The sequence below is a fragment of the Lepus europaeus genome, chromosome 16 (genome assembly GCF_033115175.1).
Source record: "Lepus europaeus isolate LE1 chromosome 16, mLepTim1.pri, whole genome shotgun sequence".
NCBI classification, from domain to species: domain Eukaryota; kingdom Metazoa; phylum Chordata; class Mammalia; order Lagomorpha; family Leporidae; genus Lepus; species Lepus europaeus.
Genome location: NC_084842.1, coordinates 80782457 through 80806259, shown reverse-complemented (window position 1 = coordinate 80806259; position 23803 = coordinate 80782457). Strand labels below are relative to the sequence as shown.

Sequence of the window (23803 nt, the reverse complement as noted above, 5' to 3'; positions counted from 1 at the left end):
TCTGGTTCACTCTCCAATGGCCACAATGGCTGGAGCTGGGACGATTTGAAGCCAGGAGCCATGAGCTTCTTCCAGGTCTCCCATGTGGGTGCAGAGGCCCAAGCACTTGGGCCATCTTCTACTGCTTTCCCAGGCCACAGTATAGAGCTGGATCAGAAGTAGAGCACCTAGGTCTCAAACTGGTGCTCATATGGGATGCTGGCACTGCAGGCAGCAGCTTTACCTACTATGCCACAGCACCAGCCCCCATCATATGGTTTTTATTATTCAATTTGTTAATGTGACATATTGCATTTACTGATTTGCATATGTTGAACCATCTCTGAATACCAGAAGTACATCCCACTTGGTCCAGGAAAATGATCTTTCTGATATGTTGTTGGATTCAATTAGCTAGTATTTTGTTGAGGATTTTTACATCTATGTTCATCAGGGATATTGGTCTATAGCTCTCCTTCTTTGTTGTATCTTTTCCTGGTTTTGGAATTAAAGTAATGCTGACCTTATAGAAAGAGTTTGGGAGGATTCCCTTCCTTTCTTTGTTTTGAATAGTTTGAGAAGAATTGGAAAGAGTTCTTCTTTAAAAGTTTGCAGGAATTCAGAAGTGAAAGGACCGGAATTATGGTATAACTGGTTAAGCCTCTCCTAGCAGCACTGGCATCCCATATGGGCACCAGTTTGATTCCTGGCTGCTCCACTTGTAACCCAGATCCCTGCTAATGCACCTGAGAAAGCAGAGGAAAATGGTTCAAGTGCTTGGACCCCTGCCATCCACATAGGAGACTCAGATGAAGCTCCTAGTTCCTGGCTTTTGCCTGGTTCTGCCTTTCAAATAACCAAATTATATCTTTAAAAAATTCAGCAGTGAAGCCATCTGGTCCTGGACTTTCTTTGTTGGGAGGGTCTTTATAACTGATTCAATTCCCATCTTGGTTATTGATCTATTTAGTTTTTCTGTGTCTTCATGGTAAATTGCATGTGTCCAGAAATCTGTCCGTTTCTTCTAGATTTTCCAATCTGTTGGCTATAACCAACATATAATAATTCCTGATGATTGTTTTTATTTCCATGACATTTGTTGTAACATCTTTCTCATCTCTGATTTTATTAATTTCAGTCTTCTTCTCCCCCTTGCCCACTTTTTTTGGGTTAGCTGGACCAATGGTGTATCAATTTTGTTTATTTTTTCAAAAAACTAGCTCTTCATTTCACTGATATTTTGTATTTGGTTTTTGGTTTCAGTTTTATTTATTTCTACTCTAATTTTAATTATTTCTTTTCTGCTACTAATTTTGGGTTTGGATTGTTCTTGGTTTTTTTAGGTCCTTGAGATGCACTCTTAGATAATTTACTTGATACCTTTCCAATTTCTTGATGTAGGCAATCGTTGCTATAAACTTCTTTTAACCCTGCTTTTTCTGTACCCCATAAGTTTTGATATGTTGTGTTGTTATCTTCATTCATTTCCAAGATTTTTTTAACTTCCCTTTTGATTTCTTTTGTGACCCACTGTTCATTTAGGAGCATGTTGTTCAGTCTCCATGTGTTTGCATAGTTTTTAGAGTTTATTAAGTCATTAAATTTCAGCTTCATCAGTTGTTAAATCAACAACAAGAGTCACTGTGCACTTACTCCCCCTGTAGGATCTCTGTCATTACTGTGCTGTACTATATGAAGTAATGCTATAACTAGTACTCAAACAGTACTTTATACTTTGTGTTTCTGTGTGGGTGCAAACTGTTGAAATCTTTACTTAGTATATACTAAATTGATCTTCTGGATATAAAGATAATTGAAAATGAATCTTGATGAAGAATGGGATGGGAGAAGGTGTGTGAGATGGGATGGTTGCGGGTGGGAGGGTGGTTATGGGGGGAAAAGCCATTATAATCCAAAAATTGTACTTTGGAAATTTATATTTATTAAATAAAAGTTAAAAAAAAGAGAAAAAAACAAAAAATAAATAATTGGTGACTTTTGCATTGAAATAAAGAATTTCATGGCCCAGGAAGGCAGTGGAGGATGGCCCAAGTCCTTGGGCCCTGCACCCGCATGGGAGACCAGGAGAAGCACCTGGCTCCTGGCTTCGGATCAGCGAGATGCGCCGGCTGCAGCGGCCATTGCAGGGTGAACCAACGGCAAAAAGGAAGACCTTTCTCTCTGTCTCTCTCTCACTATCCACTCTGCCTGTCAAAAAAAAAACAATTAAAAAAAAATTTAAAAAAAATTTCAACTTTATTCCATTGTGGTCAGAAAAGATAATACATGGTATGATTTCATTTTTTTTTTTAAATTTGTTGAGACTTGTTTTAAAGTTTAGCCTATGGACTATCCTAGAAAAAGTCCCATGCACTGATGAAAAGAATGTATATTTTGCAACTGTGGGGTCAAAGCTCCTGTAGATATGTTAGTTGTTCTGTTGCATTGATAAGGAAATAATGACAAGGAGGAAATGTCTGGATATGTTCATTGCAGGCACAATTTTTAAAAAATATTTCCAATCCAAGGTTGGTTGAATCTATGGATCTAAAGGTCTTACTGCATTTATTAAGCTCTTCTGGATCTTTATCACAGACTCTTCTGGATCCTGAAGACATAGAAGTGAACATGAGACAAATCTTTGGCTCACACAGAACTTAGATTCTTGTAGGGGGAACAAAAATTGAACAAAACAGGAAATAAGATGGCAGGTGGTAGGAAGTGCTAAAAATAGTGCTGTAGGGTGTTCAAAGTTTTGGTTGTAAAATCAGAAAGACTATTAGAAAGTGACTTTTCAGCATTGATCTGAAGGAAGGAGAGCAGAACAAAGAAATACCTGGGGAGAGTATTCTAGATACAAAGGAGCAGCGTGTGCAAAGTCCAGGGTTCAGTACCAAAGTCAGGGTGGTTGAAACTTTGTTATGGAAATTTTCAAGCACATATTGTTTTCTCTAGTAAAACTAGAGGCTCTCATTTACCTATCACCCGACTTCAACAGTTATCAACACTCTGCTTTTCCTTCTTCTGTCTCCTTACTTTTTTTCCAAGTTGCTTTAAAACAATTCATTTTTTTCTATAAATTTTCCAGTCTGTATCCCAATTTAAAAAGAACACTAAAACATAACCATAATACTATTACCTTACATAACAAAACTGAGTCACTTTATTACCACCCAATATTCACCCTGTTCAATTTTCCATAATTGTCATAAAATATAGCTTTGTAATTAATTTGTTTCAATCAAGGTTCACATGTTGCTTTAGGCATGCACTTATTTAAGTGTCTTTTAGTTTATGACTATTTTCCATCACCCATTTTAAAAAGTTTATTAATTTGTTGAACAGACTGGGAAATTCATCTTGCAACCTCTTGCCTTCTTAATTGAACCAGTTACATCCTGGTGGTGATATTTAGCATGCTCCCCTGTTCTCTTTATTATCTATACACTGAGAGCAAGGTTTGATTCAGGTTAGATCTGAGAGTGAGGCAGGGATATTTCACAGAGGAAGCTGTCATTCCTTCAGCGTCCCTTCACAAAGCATCCCATCAATGTCACATTGTTCCACATTTAGGGGCATCAACAGGCTTGGATATTATCTACCTATTTATGAATAGGTGAATAGACAACCAGGTGGGTGGAAACCAAAGTTCTTGGGTGTATTAGCGAGCAGTCTAGCGGCTGAGTAGAAGACAGAAAGCTTGTTTATTGTCAGAATTGTGTTGGTGAATACTGGGAGTCAGTTAAATAGAGTCATTTAAGGTATTTTTGCGGTGCTGGTGCCATGGCTCACTTGGTTAATCCTCTGCCTGTGGAGCTGGCATCCCATGTGAGCGTCAGGTTCTAGTCCCATTTGCTCTTCTTCCAGTCGGGCTCTCTGCTGTGGCCGGGAGGACAGTGGAGGATGGCCCAAGTGCTTGAGCTCCTGCCCCCTCATGGGAGATCAGGAGGAAGCACTTGGCTCTTGGCTTCGAGTCGGCCTAGCTCCGGCCGGAGTGACCATTTGAGGGGTGGGCCAGTGGAGGGAACACCTTTCTTTCCGTCTCTCTCTCTCTCACTGTCTAACTCTGTCAAAATAAATAAAAAAAAGATATTTTTGCAATAAACAAATTTAGAATGGCCAGGTTTTATTCTTACCACTAAAGGAAACCCTGAGAAATAGGTCAGGTCAGAAAAGTGTAGAGACAAGGTTTTCTTTAGCAAGCTGAATGATGAAATTGAGAATTAGTGTCATGTGTGTGTGTGTGTGTTTCAAAGACTAAAGAGTAAACAGGGCAGGAGCGGTTATATTTAGGGATTTCTGTAGCTGATCTTGATGGGGAGTAGGAGATCATTGTTTCAGGAAAACATTACCTGTAAATATCCACTCTGGAAGGAGGGGTGACGATAACCTTGTTTGTTAACACAAAAAGGAAAAGTGAAAAGGTCAGAAAGTTGAAGGACAAATGGGGCAAGAGACCAAACTTTCCTTTCCCTCTGGTGACTCTTATTTTTCCCTAATTATAAAAGTGGAACATGCAAAATTCTAATGGTAGAATACAAAATCACTAAACTCGCAAACCTCCACTAGTGGAGTACACTGTGGTTTAAAAAAATTCACAAACTTAAGATCTACAAAAAAGAGACTTTTCTACTCAAACGGATGGCCTCAACATAGCTAGTTTATAGACATCATCCAAATTTCTTCTGTGATTTGATACTTCAAAAATTGCTAGGGTCACTTTTCTACTTCCTACCAGAGTATGTAAAATATGGTACATTGACATAGTAGGAAGCTATTTCGCATACTTGATTTTTGGGTGTTTTGAAGAAATAATTAAAGTTTGATTTGGGAGGACATTAGAAATCCTCCAAGGGTTTTTTAAAAAATTTATTTGGAAAGGAGAGAGAGAGAGAGAAAGAGAGAGAAGGAGGAGGAGAGAGAGAGGGAGAAAGAAAAAAATCTCCCTTTCATTAATTTACTTCCCAAATGTCCACAACAGCTGGGGCTGGGCAAGGCTGAAATAAGGAGCCAGGAATTTCATCCAGGTCTCCCATGTGGATGGCAGGGACCCAATTCCTTGGAACTATTACCTGCTGCCGCCTATGGTACACAGTAACAGGAAGCTGGAGTGGAAAATGCAGCCGGGAATCTGATAAATATGGGTGTTCCAAGTGGTGATTTAATTTCATGCCACAGGTCAGCCTCTCAAGACACGTTTTTACTCATGCTTGGCCATGATCTGTATTTGACTAGATATGTCCAAATATTTCTTTTCTCTTATTATGACTATCAAACAAATATTATAAACTCATGTCCATTTTTGTTACTCTAAAGATTACATATTGGGAAAGTCACAATAAAATTGCTTCACTGGTATCTTGGTCCCTGGGAATAAAAGTTTATTTATGAGTTTGAATTATTCACAACATCATCTAAATTGGCAGCAAGTAAATCTCCCTGAGAATTCTTCAACACCAAAGACAGAGTGAAAAATACTGTGGAAACTGGGAGAGGTTTAAAACCAGACAGGAATGACAGAATTTTTAAAAAATACTTCTTTCCTCATTTTTTTAAAGATTTATTTATTTATTTGAAAGTCAGAGTTACACAGAGAAAGGAGAGGCAGACAGAGAGGTCTTCCATCTGCTGGTTCACTCCCCAGTTGGCTGCAATGGCAGAGCTGTGCTGATCCGAAACCAGGAGCCAGGCACTTCCTTCAGGTCTTCCCCATGGATACAGGGGTCCAAGGAGTTGGGTCATCTTTCACTGCTTTCCCAGGCCATGGCAGAGCTGGATCGGAAGTGGAGCAGCCATATGGGATGCTGACACTGCAGGCGGAGGCTTTACCCGCTACGCCACAGCACCGGCCCCTTGATTGAGAATTAAATCAAAGACAACTGCTCACATTTCGGGGACCTGCTTTCAAGTACTAATACTCTTGCATAAGGTTTTTTGAAGCTGCTTCTGCAGCCCATAGTATGGACAAGTCAGCGTACAACTGGGGACCTTACCTTCTGTGTTCACCGCATCTGGTTTTCTTCATTCTCCTCCTTTTCCTCCATCAGCGTCTTCATGTCTGTATTCTTCTTCTGTATTCCCCAGTCAATATCTCCCCACACTGTTTTTCTTTTTCAGAAATTGAACTTGAGAAATTAGGACGCTTCTCAACACTGAAATGTTCATGGAATGGTGTCACAAATACTCATTTACTCACCTTGTAGAGTTAATTGACAATGAAATTTTGCCATCTTGTTTTCTCATTTTAAAGTAAATAACATGGTAGAGAGAAAATAAAATACCCTGGGGGCTGCTTGTTGTGGTGCAGCAGGTAAAGCCTCCCCTGAGATGCCGGCATCCCATATGGGCCACTGGTTTGTGTCCCAGCTGCTCCACTTCCGATTCAGCTCCCTGCTCATGGCCTGGGGAAAGCAGCGGAAGATGGCCCAAGTGTTTGGGTCCCTGCCACCCATGTCAGAGACTCAGATGATATTCCTGGCTCCTGGCTTGGCGTGGCTCAGCCCAGGCCATTGCAGCCACTTGGGGAGTGAACCAGCAGATGAGAGATCGATCTCTCTCTATAACTCTGATTTTAACTAAATGTATAAATCTATAAAATACATCTCTCCCCCACCCTGCCCATTTGCTTTTCTCTTCTCTCAGAGGCAAATATTGCTACCTGTTTCTCCTGTATTTTTGTAGAACTATTAGCTGAAGTAATAAACATCTGTCTGTCACCAATCACCTATCAATCATCTGTCAATCATCTATCAATCTATCCATCTATCTAGCTATCTTTTCACACGTATTGTGTCTTCTATGTCTCACCCCCCCCCCACTCAATAAGCCATCTTGATTATCATTATAGCTGTGTCTCATTCTAACAGTTACAGAATATTACATTGTATGACTGTCCCATACTCTGGACTTCTACCTATAGACATTTACATGATTTCCAAACTTTTGCAATGCATTACAAGCAATGCTGCATTAAAATCTCCCTCTCTGTATGTATGTAGCAGAATCCTGGAAGTAGAATAGCTAATTGAAAACTAGTTCTATTTTTAGTTTCTAAAAATTTGCCACATTTCTCTTCTTGGGGAAATGACAGTTCCTGTTTCCCATACTCTTACTATACTGGGATCGCCAAGCTTCCTGTTTTTTTTTTTTTTTTTTTTTTTTGTCAGTCTGAGGCGGCATTCTTCAGTTGGATTTGCAATTCCTGTAGGTTTTTGAATTACAGAATGAACTTGGATTTTTCTGGATAATGAGGTATTTTGGTGATTTGAATGGCCTTATGGTTTAGGTTTCCCCATGCTGAGATATGAGCTCTAGTTCATGAATTTTAACCACTTTATCATAAGTCTCCTTTTGAGTGACCAACCCACACATCTATCAATTTAGTCTCTTATTCTCAGTTTTCCCTGGTGCTAGCTGCCCCGGCCCGCGGGGTAATCAACTAGGACACGAGGAGGGCAGACCTGAATGGAGAGACAAACCAGACACGAGAAGGGAGACCAAGACAGTATTCTGATCAAGGTCTCACTTTATTGGAGAAGGAGGCAGCTTATATAGTACAAGGCAAGGATTGTAACAGTCGAGGGCAAGCAGGGAACATCTTACAACATAGTCCAAAGGAATAATTTTACAGGAATTAGAATCATTGACAAAGGGAGTTACAGCGAGGTCTTACAGCTAGCAGACATGCTTATCAAAGTACAAAAAAGAGAGCACTGAAGGCAGACGGCCAAGCGCTAACCATATCAGTGAGCTGTACAAATGGAATTTTCTAGTGAATCCTCTTTTCCGGGTTGAAGGTTAATCTAAACAAAGGCCTATACAGGGAACCCAGCACAGTGGCTCCCAACCCTAGCAATGCTAAAGCATACACGTCCACTTGCGCAGACGATTTTCTCTAGGGTGTTTAAGCCAAGGTAGAGTCGCTAAGTTGCTGTATACTCTGCTTTCACCCCTACCAGGTGCATTAGTTTGCCAGGTCTGTCAGTACAAAGCGTCACACATGGGTGGCTTTGTCCATAGAAAGCAGTTATCTCACAGTCTGGAGGCTGGACGACCACAGTTGAGGCAGCTGCAGGTCTGGCTCGTTCCGAGGACCTGAGAGAGGGTCTGTTCCCTGGCTGTCCCCCAGGGTCTGATAGCGCACGCATCTCCCAGCGTCTGATAGTGCAGGCACTCCTTGCCTTGTGGGCGGTGCTCAGCCTTCATGCTGCCTTCCCTTTGTGCGTGGCTGCCTCTGTCCAGACGCCCTTTCTCAGTAAGCAACAGTCACATTGGATTAATCAGGACCACTTTAATGACTTCGCTTAAACTTGATCCTCTGCAAAGAGCTTATTTTCAAATAAGAGTCACATTCCAAGGTACCAGATTTCACTGTGTATCGGTTTGTTACTAAATTCTCCCATCTGTATTATGATCTGTTTATCCCTATACCACTGCCACATTGTTCAGATTACTAATGTTTTTAAAGACATTCACTTATTTGAAAGGCAGAGTGATCATGAGGGAGGGAGGGAGGGAAGGAGGGAGGAAGGGAGAGAGAGAGAGAGAGAGAATATCTTTTTTTTTTTTTTTTAATTTTTGACAGGCAGAGTGGACAGTAGAGGGAGACAGAGAGAAAGGTCTTCCTTTTTGCCGTTGGTTCACCCTCCAATGGCCGGCGCACCGTGCTGATCCGATGGCAGGAGCCAGGTGCTTCTCCTGGTCTCCCATGGGGTGCAGGGCCTAAGAACTTGGGCCATCCTCCACTGCACTCCCTGGCCACAGCAGAGAGCTGGCCTAAGAGAGAGAGAGAGAATATCTTTCAACTGCTGGTTCACTCCCCAAATGAGCAAAAGTCAGGTATGGGCCAAGAGTCAGGAACTGCATCTGGGCCTCCAGTGTGGGTGGCAGGGAGGGGCCCAAGCACTTTTTTTTTTTTTTAGAAAAGTTTTATTTAATAAATATGAATTTCAAACGTACAACTTCTGGATTATAGCAGTTTTCTGCTCCCATAACCACCCTCCCACTCACAAACCATCCCATATCCTATTCCCTCTCCCATCCCATTCTTCATTAAGATTCATTTTTAATTATCTGTATATACAGAAGATCAACTTAGTATATACTAAGTAAAGATTTCAACAGATTGCATCCACACAGATAAACAAAGTATAAAGTATTGTTTGAAGACTAGTTTTACTGTTAATTTGCATAGTACAACACATTAAGGACAGAGATCCTACATGGGGAGTAGGTGCACAGTGACTCCTGTTGTTGATTTAATAATTGACACTCTTATTTATGATGTCAGTAATCATCCTAGGCTCTTGTCATTAGCTGCCAAGGCTTTGGGAGCCTCTTGAGTTCACCAACTCTGACCTTATTTAGACAAGGCCATATGCAAAGTGGAAGTTCCCTCCTCCCTTCAGAGAAAGGTACCGCCTTCTTTGATGGCCTGTTCTTTCCGCTGGAATCTCACTCACATAGATCTTTCATGTAGGTCATTTTTTGCCAGAGTGTCTTGGCTTTCCATGCCTGAGATACTCTCATGGGCTGTTTAGGGGCCCAAGCACTTGAGCCATCTTCCACTACCTTCCCAGGCACATTAGCAGGAGTCTGGATCAGAAGCAGAGTGGCTGGACCTGGAGCCGGCACTCTGATATGGGATGCTGGCATCCCAGATAGCAGCTTAGCACACTGCACACTAAACCAGCCCAGATTCACTAGTGCTTTGAGATCTAGGAGGCTTGTCTGCTCTCTGTTACTGGAGATGAGCTTACATTTTCCAGGAGTTGGCACTCTTGTATCTGTCTTCTTTCATGTCTTCACCAAGATTATTTTTTAGACTCTTTCATGTTGTTGCATGGATTAATAGTTAGTTCTTTGTGTTGCTGAGCCCATTGTGTGTATATGCCACAGTCTGTACAGGTGTATACACTTGGACATTTGTTTTCTATTCAGTTTTTGGATATGATGAATACGCATGCCATGCATGTTAGTATACAAGTTATTGTGTGGAGATGTGATTTCTTTTTTATTTGACAGGCAGAGTTAGACAGTGAGAGAGAGAGAAAAGTCTTCATTCTGTTGGTTCACCCCCTAAATGGCAGCTATGGCCGGCGCACTGCACCTATCTGAAGCCAGGAGGCAGGTGCTTCTCCTGGTCTCCCAGGCGGGTGCAGGGCCCAAGCACTTGGGCCATCCTCCACTGCACTCCCGGGCCACAGCAGAGAGCTGGACTGGAAGAGGAGCAACTGGGACAGAACCGGCGCCCCAACCGGGACTAGAACCTGGGGTGATGGCGTTGCAGGTGGAGGACTAGCCAATTGAGCTGCAGTGCCGGCCTGGAGATGTGATTTAATTTCTCTTGGGTGAATACTCAGAAGTGGACTAGCTGAGCTGTATCGTAGGTACATTTTTAAAAAACTTTTTGAGAAGCCCATGAAACTCTTTTTCAGGGTATTGCCTAATTCTACTTCTGTACCATCAGATTTGAATATTCTAGTTGTTCCAATTCTTTGTACTTGATATTGTTAGACTTGTAAATTCTACTAATTCTGGAGTCAGCACTATGGGGTACCAGGTAAAGCTGCTGCCTACAATGCTGGCAACCCATATGGGCTCCAGTTCAAGTTCTGGCTGCTCCACTTCCAACCCAGTTCCTTGATAATGCACCCAGGAAAGCAGCAGAAAATGGTCAAAGTCCTTTGGCCCAGGAACTCACGTGGGAGACTTGGAAGAAGCTCCTGGCTCCTGGCTTTGGATCAGCCCAGCTCCAGCTGTTGCGGCCATTTGGAGAGTGAACCAGTGGATGGAAGACCTCTCTCTCTCTCTTTCTCTCTCTCTCTCTCTCTCTGCCTCTGCTTCTCTGTAACTCTGCCTTTCAAATAACTAAATAAATCTTTTAAAAAATTCTAGTCTTCTAACACATTTGAAGTGATGTCTTGTTGTAGTAATTAAAAAATTATTTTCTTTATTTGAAAAGCAGAGAGACAGAGACAGACAGATAAACAGATCTTCCAAATACCTGCTATAATTGGGGCTGGGTCAGGTTGAAACCAGAAGCCCAGAACTCAACACAGTCCTCCCATGTGAGTGGCAGGGACCCTCTACTTGAATCATCACCTGCTGCCTCTCAGGGTCTGCGACAGTAAGAAACTGAAGTCCGGAGCTGGAGCTGTACTCCAATGCAGGAGAGAAGTGTCTTAACTGCCACGGTGAACACTCATTCCAAAGTTTTCTTTTAAGTTAATTTTCCATAAACTTATATATATATATGTGTATATATATACTGAGCCTCCAAGCTCAATCGCTGATCATCTTCTTTGTCCTTTGACACAATCCCATATGGCTTTCTCTTTTCTGAGCTTCACTCATTCACTCATCTGTATATTCCATAGCTTTACCTGAGTATCCAATAGACATTCTTATTTATTTATTTATTTTGACAGATAGAATTAGACAGTGAGAGAGAGAGAGACAGAGAAAAAGGTCTTCCTTCCATTGGTTCACCCCCCAAATGGCCGCTACGGCTGGTGCTGCACCGATCCGAAGCCAGGAACCAGCTGCTTTTTCCTGGTTTCCCATGTGGGTGCAGGACCCAAGCACTTGGGCCATCTTCCACTGCCTTCCTGGGCCACAGCAGAGAGCTGGACTGGAAGAGGAGCCACCAGGACTAGAACCCGGCACCCATATGGGATGCTGGTGCCGCAGGCAGAGGATTAACCAAGTGAGCCATGGCACTGGCTCCCCAATAGACATTATAAACTCAATACATCCCAATTCAAACTCCTTACCAAAGTGTTTTCCTTTCCAGTTGGTGGCAACCCTGACCTTAGTGTCTTAGGCTCCAAACCTTGGAATTATCACTGACTTCTTACTTTCCATAACGCCCTACATCCAATGCACGAGGAAATTCACCACAAATCCAGAACCTGTCACTTCTCACCATAACTACCACTGCCCCTCTGGTCCAGGTTACTGGTCTCCTTACGTTGGTCCTTTTCCCTCTTCAGTCCACATTCAACTGAGCATCTGGAGAAATCTTTTGAAATTTAAGGATTTCATGCAGTTCTAATGCTCAGAATCCTCTAGGGTTCCTCCTTCCACCATAAGTAGAAGCCAGATTCCCTACGGCAATGTTCCCCGTCCAGTTGGCCATCTTCACCTTTCTGACTTCAGTCCCATCTGCTGGGCGTTGCTCACTCTGCTGGAGGCTCCCTGACCTTTGGGCTCTGTCTCGACCCTGTCAGGCATCAGGACCTTGGCACTGCTTGTTTTTTCTTCCCAGAGTTGTGCCTTTGGACGCTTGTGTGGCTCAGTCCCTTGCTTCCTTCATCCTGGGACAAACGTCACCTACGAGCCACCTGTTCAACACTGAACGACACTGCCACCTCCTCCCTCACCCCTCCTGACACTCAGCCTACTCTGTGTCCCCACTTTGTTCCATCTGTAGTTTCCAGTGTACTCTATAATTTACATAGTCATTGTGTTTGTTCTTTGTTGTTGGTCTCGATCTAGAAGAATGTAAATTCTCACAAGAGAGGGGCCATTGTCTGTTCTGTTGACTGGTGTAGCTTATGTGATCATACATGTGCCTGGAACATAGTGTATGCTCAACGAATCCTTTTCTGGGCTAATGAATTAATTATTTCTGTGCTTTCCTCACAAAGTGCCTGAAGACTTAATTTTAAGATCCTAAGAAAATCCTGCCTTGGTGAATCTCTCCAGGCACTCACTTCTCCCACTAGATGGCGCTCTTTACCTTAAAAACGGGCTCCAGCGACTTCAACTATGAGGACTAATAGCTGGGTTCACCTGCTTGTTTTCTTTGAGCAGAGACCTCATCCTGTAGGACCCGATGGCTGAGAGTCATAGAATGATGGCTACCACCCCCGTGAGATCTCAGCGCTTTTAGGCAAGAGCACCTCGAGTGTGAAAGCTTCCCTAAGGGGGCAACACATCTGAAGGGGGTGTTGCTTTATTGATGGGGACTTTGAAATGCAGTTGAGGTTTACAGGAAGGATGTAAGTCTACAGTGGTGACAGTGAAGTTATGGTGCCCAAAGTAGGCTGGCAGCACACAGGCTGGACCTAACCATCAAATATATCTGTTTTTCCACCTAAGCATAAGACTTCAACTGCTTCTACCCCATTTCTTCTTAGTCCACTTTCTTTATCTCAGCACCTGGGAATCACTGTGCCCAATCCGGTTGTGAAGTGTTCATGCAATCTAGGGAAAGATAACTGCTCTTGGGGTCTTAGATGTTCATTTCTGTTGGCAGGCGCCGCGGCTCAATCGGCTAATCCTTCGCCTGCAGCACTGGCACCCCGGGTTCTAGTCCCGGTTGGGGCGCCGGATTCTGTCCCAGTTGCTCCTCTTCCAGTCCAGCTCTCTGTTGTGGCCCGGGAAGGCAGTGGAGGATGGCCCAAGTGCTTGGGCCCTGCACCCACATGGGAGACCAGGAGGAAGCAGCTGGTTCCTGGCTTTGGATCGACACAGCACGCCAGCCATAGCTGCCATTTGGGGGGTGAACCAACAGAAGGAAGACCTTTCTCTCTGTCTCTCTCTCACTGTCTAACTCTGCCTGTCAAAAAAAAAAAATGTTCATTTCTGTTAGGATCCACTCTAATCCGTGGACAGGTCATGGCTTTAAATTTCCTGTGGGAGGCAGCATTGCTCAGCCAAAAGAACAAGGCTTGGTCTGTGGCACTTCCGCTGGCTACTGACCTCAGGCAAGGCTCACTCTTAGAGCTTCAGTGTCGTAAGTGTGTCAGCCCTTAGCTTAGCGCCCAGCGCATGGGGAGCACTCTGTGGCTATAGTGACTTTCTGTCTTCCCTCTAATGCTACCCTCTGCCTCTGAGTACCTGGAACTAACCTCCTTGGGCTGAGAGCAAAGGGAAGAGATGAGAGGTGAACGCAAGGGAATGACTCAGAGTGAGATCGGGCAAGTGATGGGTCTGCGAGCTGTTGGCAGAGGCAGAGAGGTAGAGAAAGAAAGGACATGACATTGACCTTGAATCCTAGCATATGTGCCCAAGCTACACAGTGTTGTGCTTCCAGGTGCCCATTTGAGAAGGCAACCAGGAGGCTGCCCCCACCCCAGGGCCTCTCCAGCCCCCCACACAAATGTTCTTATTAATAGGTCAAAGGTCTTTCAGAAGCAAGTGCGGAGCTTCAGTGACGCACAAGCTCTGAGTCAGGCTTCAGAATCATTACAGGCCTTTGGTTAAAAAAAATCGTCTTCCAGGTCATTCATCGAGGTCAATGCTCCAACCCAAGAGCACCAGGAACACACGGTCACTGAACAAAGATGGGTCTACTGCCTTCTGCCCTAAGGGAGAACACTGCTGTGGCGACCCACGGGGATAGGAGGCATTTCAGCTTGAGGAAGGCTTAGAGGACTTGGGCTTGTTTCAGGAGCCAGCCTGTGAAAGTTTTACTGTTTGCAGAGAGGATGTACCTAAGGGAAAGAAAGGAAGGCAGGTGAGTTGGTGTGGTGCTCTGGTCAAAGGACCTCCAGGAGATGGACTGATGGTGTTTGCTGGGGCAAAAGCTTATCTCTTGACTGCTCCTCATCAGGGTGACCTTGATTAATGGATTGCTTCTAGAAAATGCATTCAAACTGTGAAGCATGACTCCTTGGGAGATTGTGTAAACTTTGGAGCCCTCTGTAGATTTAAATGGAGATGTTTCAGCGCTTGAATCCTTCTGCCCATGTGAGGAACCCCACCCAACCCATCTTGGAGAAGATGGAAGAAGGAAGGAAGGAAGGAGGTCCCAGGGGTTGGGTAGCCTGAGCCATTTTTTCCTTGTTGTATCTGATCCTCTCCATGACCTGTGTCTTTGACATTATTTATGACTGGGACTCAGCTGTGTGTCAGGTGTGACCTGGCAATCCAGTCTGCCCTAAGGATGAAGAAAGTCTTTAAAGTGGAGAGAAAGTTCCACTGGAAGAGGTTCCCAGCCCTTTCCCCCAATTCCACTCTGTCTTTTCATCTCAGTGACCTGGTCCTGAGCGTCCATAAAAGACACATTGCAGCCAAGGACACAAAGGCGACAGGTGGTGACCAATGGGACTTGGATCCCAGATGCTTACATTTCTAAAACCTTTTGAATGGTCACATGTTTGGTCTGATTGCTCAAACAACTTAAGAAGAAAATGAAAGTTTTGGTATGATGTCCATTGTAATATATGCTTATTGTAGAAAAATGGAAAATATAAAGAAAAAAATTAAAGGTTACAAAACAACTCTTATACAATTAGAATTCAGGGATAACTACTCTTTAAATATGGTTTGATTACTATGAGTTTTTTTTTTTTAACTTCCGTTTCTACCCTGTGCAGTAGAAAATGTTCTAGTAGCATTTATTGCCTTCCCAAATTTTAGCGCTGTGGGCAATTCACAGTGCTCTAATTGTAATGAGTTTTTCCCCCTTGTACTCTGAACCATAGTAAGAGTGACTCAAGGTACAAAATAACATGTATTTACCTTTATAGCCTTGAGCTTGCTCTGAGGCTCACAAGAGGCCCTCAGTAAATATTTGTGCAAAGAACAGGTGGAGGAAACAACTCAAATGTCTGTTGATTCATGAGTGTGTAAGCACAATGTGGTGCATATGTACAATGGAATATTGTTTAGCTACAACAAAGAAGGAAATCATGACACATGGTACAGCGTGGATGAACGTGGAGAACTTCATACTAAGTGAAACCAGCTGGTCACAGACAGAAAAGATGATTCCACTTATGTGAAGTCCCTAGAGTGGTACAATTCATAGGCACAGAGAGGAGAATGGAGGTTGCCAGGGCCCAGGGAGTAGAGGGACGGGAGTTAGGGTTTTTTGGGTCCAGAGTTTCAGTTTTGCAGGATGAATAGTTCCAGAGATGGGGAGCAAACAATGTGAATGTTCTCCACCCTGTTGAACTGGACATTTACAAATGGTCTAGATAATAAATTGTGTGCTGCTTGTATTTCACCACAAGTGAAAATGTAGAAAAGAGTGGGTGTAGGGATGAAAACACCAACCAAGGTTTATGTTATGCTCCAGCTAGTGTAGCTTTCATTCTTTCTCTTCAAATTAGAAACTCTTGAAAATAGACACAATAGGCTCATTTTCTTCTCTTCTTCATTTGCAAAAATGCTTAAGAACAGGGAGCTTCTAGTTTAGGAAAGCCTGGATTTTCTTAAAAGTCCTCTAATGATCAGAAGGCAGGCTGGGTGCACTCTGAACAGGAAACATCTCACCATAAATGTGAGCGTCAACAGGAAACAATGTTTTGGGGACATGGAGAATCAAGGAGGATGCCCAGATTTTAAAGTCCACTGGTGGAGGAATTGGACTTGAATAGTTCAAAACGATTTCATGAATTACTTCCAGAGCTGTTCGTGCAATTGCACCTGCTCTGCCTGGGTCTCCTGGTAACTGTCTGGTTTCCATCACGGCTGCTGTCAGGTGCTCCTGGAAAAGAGCTATGGAAGAAAAATGTTGCTGCTGCGAGAATATCTCAGGAGGGCTGGCCCCATCACTGGAGGCCGTGCTTGGGTTGGCCCCATGGGCACTTTCTGGGGAAGAGCAGGGGCTCTGAGCTTGGGTGGGACAAGTTTCAAGTTCTGGCCCGGATACCCTAGCTGTGGAGTTCTGGGCAGGTTATTTGGTCTTCTGGGTTTATAGGGAAAATGGAGATAATTACATCAGCGTTGTGTGGAAAGGGATCCAAGGAGATGCCTGTGAAATACTCGGCAAAGGAAGTCCTAGGTGAGTGTTCATTGTTGTGGTTGTTAGAATCATGACAGTAATTAGTGGCTGTTGGTAAATTGGCTAACAAGCTGCACGCAAATGAAAATAAAGCAGGGGAAGCAGAACGAGGACACACATGGAAGTGCGAATTCTGACCTTCTAAGTGCTCAGTGAAATGCTGCTGCTGACTCACTGCAGAACAGTTATCATCTGACCTAGGGCAGGGGTTGTCATAGTGGTTAAGGTACACAAGTGCCTCCGTGAGAGTCCCGGCTCCTCTCCCAATCCCAGCTTCTTGATAATGGGCACCATGGGTGGCAGCAGGTGTCGGCTCAGTACTGAGTCCCTGCCACCCATGTGGGAGACCCAGAGTTCTCTGCTCCTGGCTTGGGCCTGGCCCGGCCTAGGCTGTTGTGGTCATTTGGGGAATGAACCAGCAAATGGCAGATTTCTCTTTCTTTCTCCTTTTTAAAGAAGTAAATTTAGAAAATAAAATGACCTTTCTGTTAGCATGAAGTTGTTACCCTCCCTATTTGAGCTCCCTGTTTCTCATTTGTAAGATGGAAAGATTTTTTTTTTTTTTTTTTGACAGGCAGAGTGGATAGTGAGAGAGAGAGACAGAGAGAAAGGTCTTCCTTTTTGCCGTTGGTTCACCCTCTAATGGCCGCTGCGGCCGGCGCATCTCGCTGATCCGAAGCCAGGAGCCAGGTGCTTCTCCTGGTCTCCCATGCGGGTGCAGGGCCCAAGGACTTGGGCCATCCTCCACTGCCTTCCCGGGCCATAGCAGAGAGTTGGCCTGGAAGAGGGGCAACCGGGATAGAATCCGGTGCCCCAACCAGGACTAGAACCCGGTGTGCCAGCGCCGCAAGGCGGAGGATTAGCCTGTTAAGCCACGGCGCCGGCAAGATGGAAGGATTTAATTAGATCCCTTAGCCTCACCCCTGGTTGATCATTAGAGTGATTAATGAGAATTATTTAACAATTCCTCATTCTGCTCTCTTCTTTCCTGGGCTGGCTTGGCAGGTGTGGAGCCAGACACTGTATCTCTTCCATAATGCTTTGGCAGGTTCTCAGCTGTGGTCAGAGCTGAGAGCCTGGACCAGGTGGCTTCCCACACACTTCTGGTTCAGGTGGGCATGAGACACAGTGATATCTGAGCTCTGGGGAACAGCTGCTGGGCTGCTGGTGGCCATTTAGTCTCCCCGCCCCAAGCAGAGGCACCCCTGGAAGTCTCATGACTGAGGCTTCCTTTGAAACAAAAAGACCTCTGTCTGTCTACCTACCTACCTATTTATCTTTTTTTAAAGATGATTTTCTTTTTTTTTATTTATGTTACTTGAAATTCAGAGTTACATAGAGAGAGGAGAGGCAGAGAGAGAGAGAGAGAGAGAGAGAGAGAGAGAGAGGTCTTCTATTTGCTGGTTCACTCCCCAGATGCCGCATCTGCTGGAGCTGTGCCGATCCAAAGCCAGGAGCCAGGAGCTTCCTCCAGGTCTCCCACGTGGGTTCAGGGGCCCAAGTACTTGGGCCATCTTCTACTGCTTTCCCAGGCCATAGCAGAGAGCTGGATGGGAAGTGGAGCAGCCAGGACTAGAACTGGTGCCCATATGGGATGCCGGTGGTTCAGGCCAGGGCGTTAACCCGCTGCCCATTAACCCATAGCGCTGGCCCCTATCTACCTATTTATCTATCATGTATCCACCATCTATCTCTCAACTATCATCTATCATTTAATAATTATCTATCATCTACCTATTATCTATTACCTATCACATATAAATCATCTATCACCTATTTATCTTTTATCTTTCATCTATCATATCTATCATCTATAATTCCCAGAAATGACTCTTAATCATTGCATGCTGTTTCTCTAGTGGACTGCAGTCCTAGGTCCTTTTTATTTCAACAAATATCTTTAGGCCAATACAAAGACTGATGGCCACATCCAGGGTGTGTCTACTTTGATTTCAAGGATGAAAACAGCTTCTTAAATCCTGACTCCAAACTGATCATGACCTCTCTCCATTTCTCTTACTTGTGGGGGCACTGGGGAGGCCCTCACCAACAGGAAGGAGAAGGGGTGGGGAGATGAGTGATAGACTCTCCCATGCTGTGTCAACTCTAGTGTTCCAATCATGGACTCAATTGTTGTTTTTCTTGAACTTGGGGTTTCTTGAACACTTAAGGTAATGTTTCTTCAGTTGAGGTCCATATCTAAGAAGCATAAAAGTAATTCTGGAGTTGTGTGAGTTTTTCATGAGACTGCATTGAGGTACTGGAGATTAAATAAGAATACAGGAGGCTGTTGAGGTGCAGCGGGTTAAGCTGCTGCCTGTGACGTTGGCACCCCCTATGAGCACTGGTTCAAGTCCTGGCACTTCCCCTTCCAACTCAACTACTTGCTAATGCACCTGGGAAGGAGGCACAGAAGGTGGCCCAAGTACTTGGGACCCTGCCACCCACGTGGGAGAACTGGATGAAGCCTGAGCTGCTGTGGCTGTCTGGGGAGTGAACCAGTGAATGGAAGATCTTTCTCTTTCTCTCTCTTTCTCTCTCTCTCTCTCTCTGTAAGACTCTTTGCCTTCCAAATAAATAAATTAATCTAAAAAAAAAAGAGTAATATAGGCATGGATATTTAGTTCAGCAGTTAAACACTCACCCGTGTCCCATTTCAGAGTACCTGGGTTGAACTCCCTACTCTAGCTCCCAACTCCAGCTTCCTGTTAATGTGGACCCTGGAAGGGAACAGGTGGTGCTCAAGTAACTGAGTTTCCACCACCACACGGCATCCCATATAGGCATCAATTAGAGCCCTGGCTCTCCACTTCTGATCCAGCTCCCTGCTAACGTGCCTGGAAAGCACACATGGGAGACCCAGAAGAAGCTCTTGGCTCCTGGCCTAGCCCTAGTCATTGCAGGCATTTGGGAGTGAACCAGCAAATGGAAGATCTCTCTCTCTCTCTCTGCTTCTCAAATAAATAAATAAATCTTAAAACATATATCAAAATTACTTTCATCTATTAAAAAATTTTCTCTTTCCTGCAGAATCTTTTGCAGTGGAAATTCTTAGCCTTCCACCTTTGTCTGCCTCAAGTCTTGTAGATGCTGCTAAGGACAGAGGTAGAAGAGTTTTACTCTTAGAGAGTTGAAATCTGGAACAGATCCCGAGAAGGCCAGTGTATTCACTAATGAAATTAAAATTTGATCCTGTAAAGCAAAAGAGCTGCCAGACACCTTTTCTCTAAACTGCCCACAGTAGAGCCCCATAAATTTTGATTGACATCAAAGTACATAGTGTACCAACTTTTTCCTCTTAAATAAAAAATGTATGGAGAAACCGAGGTTGGTGATGATGTTATGGCTCAGCTTTCAAAGGTGAGTGTGGATGAAGCTGAGATGTCCTGCCCAGACACTGGAGAGTCAGTGCTATTGAACCCTTCACATTTTCATGTGCAACACAATGATTTTCAAACTTAACCATGCATCAGAATTGCCTGGAGCACTTATTAGAACACAGCTTGCTGGGCCCTAACCTTCCATTGCAAGGGCACTTTAAGAAGTTCATGGAAACATGGAATGGAAGAAAAAGTTTGTTTTGCTTCCAAAGGAAAAAAAATCCATGCAAAGTACTTTCATAAAACACATTTTTCATGATCTTTTGGAAGACCCTCCATATGCATGGATTTCAAAGTTTTTCTGTGCCAACCCTTTCCTCCCAATTTTCCATGATTTTTAAAAAAAGTTTCTTCCAGATATATACATACCAATGATTAAGACTTCAAAATATGTTTCTGAGGGAACACAATTCAACCTCTAAAATCATCCTAATGGGTATGAAGTGCAGTCTCATGGTTTGGGTTTCCTTTTCCCTTGTGACTGATGAGATCAATCGCCATTATGTGGCTCATGGATTACTTTCACACTCTGACAGAAAAATAGATATTAAAGTCCTTTTCCAGAGAGTGAGGAGATGTACAGTTCAGTACAAACTCCCTCAGACTTACCTCTAATGGTAGAGCAAGAAACGTACCATGGGACTCCAAATCCCATTAAGTTGGCATGTACCAATGCCATCTTACTAGTTAAAGTGATCAGTTTAAGCTCATAATTGGTCATAAAGATAGGATTAAGTGTCAAAGGGATCTCATAAATAATATCAGTGTCTGCTAATAATAATTGATAGAACTAAAAAATTAAAGAATAGAATTAAAAAAGAAAGAACGATCCAACATGAGATACACAGCAGACTCATAGAAAGGCAAATGCCCTAAACAGCACTCTGGCCTCAGAATCAGCCCTTAAGGCATTTGGGTCTGGCTAAAAAGCCCATGAGAGTATCTCAGGCATGGAAAGCTAAGACACTCTGGCAAAAAATGACCTACATGAAAGATCTATGTGAGTGGGATCCCGATGGAAAGAATGGGCCATCAAAGAAGGAGGTACCTTTCTCTGAAGAGAGGAGAGAACTTCCACTTTGCATATGGCCTTGTCTAAATAAGGTCGGAGTTGGTGAACTCAAGAGGCTTCCATAGCCTTGGCAGCTCATGACAAGAGCCTAGGATGATTACTGACATCATAAATAAGAGTGTCAATTGTTAAATCAACAACAGGAGTCACTGTGCACCTGCTCCCATGTAGGACCTCTGTCCTTAATGTGTTGTACTATGAGAATTAATGGAAAAACTAGTCTTCAAACAGTACTTTATACTTTGTGTGTCTGTGTGGTGCAAACTGTTGAAATCTTTAATTAGTATAGAGTTGATCTTCTGTATATAAAGATAATTAAAAATGAATCTTAATGAAGAATGGGATGGGAGAGGGAGTAGGAGATGGGATGGTTTGCAGGTGGGAGGGTGGTTATGGGAGGAAGAACCATTTTGATGACTGTGCAGGAGGCAGGTTGTTTACCCGTGGTGAAAGCTGAGTCATGCCAAATAAAAGCAAGCCCTGGGTAGTGAGCCTTTCAGCAGGATTCTGATGGATCAATTAGGGACGCTTCTCTGGGGATGGAGGCTTCTGGAGAGATACAAGCTCACTCTGTGCTCTGCAGTGCGGGTTGACTGCTTCTTCACAAGTCTCATAGCTTCACGCAAAGCTGCTGGTTTTCAAGTCTTCCCTTGAACTGGTGAGATGGAGATGGAGATAAGGCAAGTTCAAATGCTGTAAGGCTCATTGTTTTAACTAAAAGTTTACCATTTTTTCTTGAAATAACTTTTAGTTTGTTGCAAGATTTAGTTAACTTTCAGAGTTTTGCAAAGATTTTTGCAAAGTAATTTCACCAGTGTTCTCATTGCTTTTGTGGAGGAGTAGAACTTTGGAGTTTCTTCTCTATTCTGGAAGTGAGATCTTTTTATTAGTACATTTTGAATCTTTTATGCATCAGATTCAATTTTCCACTCCATCTAGACGTATTATTTTGAATTGGACGTTAGAAAGATAGGAGGTTGAAATAGACCCAGTTTCCAGCCTTGAATGAGCATAAACACTCTAGGCAAACAGATCTGTCCCCAGCTAACTTTCTCTTAAGGCAGGACCAGTTAGGGGCAGAGTATAGGGGAGAAGACTTAGTTTTCCTTAGAGGGGTAGAGGCAGCTGCTTATGGGAAATGGGTCTTGCCTGAGTCATGACAGAAGACGTCGTTGGACCCATCTGTAAATTAGAATCTCATGGTCATGCATCCCTCGTTGCTGAAGAAAGCACCACACACAAGAGTCAGGGGGCAGCAGAGTTCCTGTAGTTCCTACTCACTCACTCCAAGAAGTGGGAATGGGATTTCAACAAGAGGTGGGGAGGGTGGCAGCTGGGTGGTGGGTACGGTGGCAGCAAGCAGATGGCACTCCGGAGAGTTCAAGGAAGGATGTGGAGTCTTCTGAAGGCACTCAGGAGGCGTTGATGGTTTTATGAAGTGTGAAATGTGAGAACAGTAGTTGTGTTTATGTGTTCTTCTCAATTTGATTTAGCACTGGTGCCTGAGCATTAACGACTAGACTCCACACTAGCACCTAATGGACACAGATCTGCATCTTGGCAATAGCACTTTGCCAGCTGTGTGGACTACAGAAGTTGTATTAACCTCACTGAGATTATCTTTTGTCTATGAAGCAGGGAGGGGAATGTCTATCTCGCAAAAATGTTGTACATGGGGCCGGCGCTGTGGTGGAGCGAGTTAAAGCCCCAACCTGCAGCGTTGGCATCCCATATGGGTGCTGGTTCGAGTCCCGGCTGCTCCACTTCATATCCAGCTCTCTGCTATGGCCTGGGAAAGCAGTAGAAGATGGCCCAAGTGCTTGGGCCCCTGCACCCACGTGGGAGACCTGGAAGAAGCTCTTGGCTCCTGGCTTTGGATCAGCTCAACTCTGGTGGTTGCAGTCATTTGGAGAGTGAACCAGCAGAATGGAAGCACTCTCTCTCTCTCTCTTTCTCTCTCTGCCCCTCTTTCTCTCTGTGTGTAACTCTGACTTTAAAATAAATAAAATAATTCTTTAAAAAAAATGTTGTACTGTGGCATGGTGGGTGGGGCATCTGCCTACAGTGCCGGCATCCCATGTGGTTTGCAGGTTCGTGTCCTGGCTGCTCCTCTTCTGATCCAGCTCTCAACTTGTGGCCTGGGAGAGCAGTGGAGGATGGCCCGGGTGCTTGGGCCCCTGGGTACAAATAAGAGACCTGGAGGAGGCTCCTGGATCCTGGTTTCAGGTCTGCCTAGCTTCGACTGTCATAGCTGTTTTAGGAGAGCACCCGCAGATGGAGGGCCTCTCTCTCTGTCTCTCCCTCTCTCTGTCTGTGACTCTGCCTCTCAAAAAAATAAATAAAATCTTAAAAACATGAACAGACTGGATGTATAAACTACCTGGCACCTAGCTACTTACTGAGTGGGATTTTTGATTGGTAATTTTGCTCCAAAAATATCTTAAAATCTAATGATTCATGTTTTATTTATTTTTCATGTTTTATCTCTCAGAAATCAGGATTGTAAAAAAATACTGAATGCCTTCACAAGTGCATTTGTTTCCAAGGACCCTTGCAGCATTACAAAAGAAGACTATCAACCACTGATTAATTTGGTCACTCAAACTGTTCCTTGCAACAAGGTAACTAAAGCAG

At 43.8% G+C, this 23803-nt stretch overlaps 1 protein-coding gene across 2 annotated transcripts in view; it reads left to right on the top strand.

Annotated features, from left to right (window-relative positions):
• The window catches only part of CD38 (CD38 molecule), a 51088-nt gene that overhangs the window by 11519 nt on the left and 15766 nt on the right, over positions 1 to 23803 (top strand). For both annotated transcript variants that reach the window (XM_062213007.1, XM_062213006.1), the window contains exon 2: positions 23661 to 23790. In XM_062213007.1, coding sequence (XP_062068991.1) covers positions 23661 to 23790 — 130 coding nt within the window. The remainder of the gene's footprint in view (positions 1 to 23660; positions 23791 to 23803) is intronic.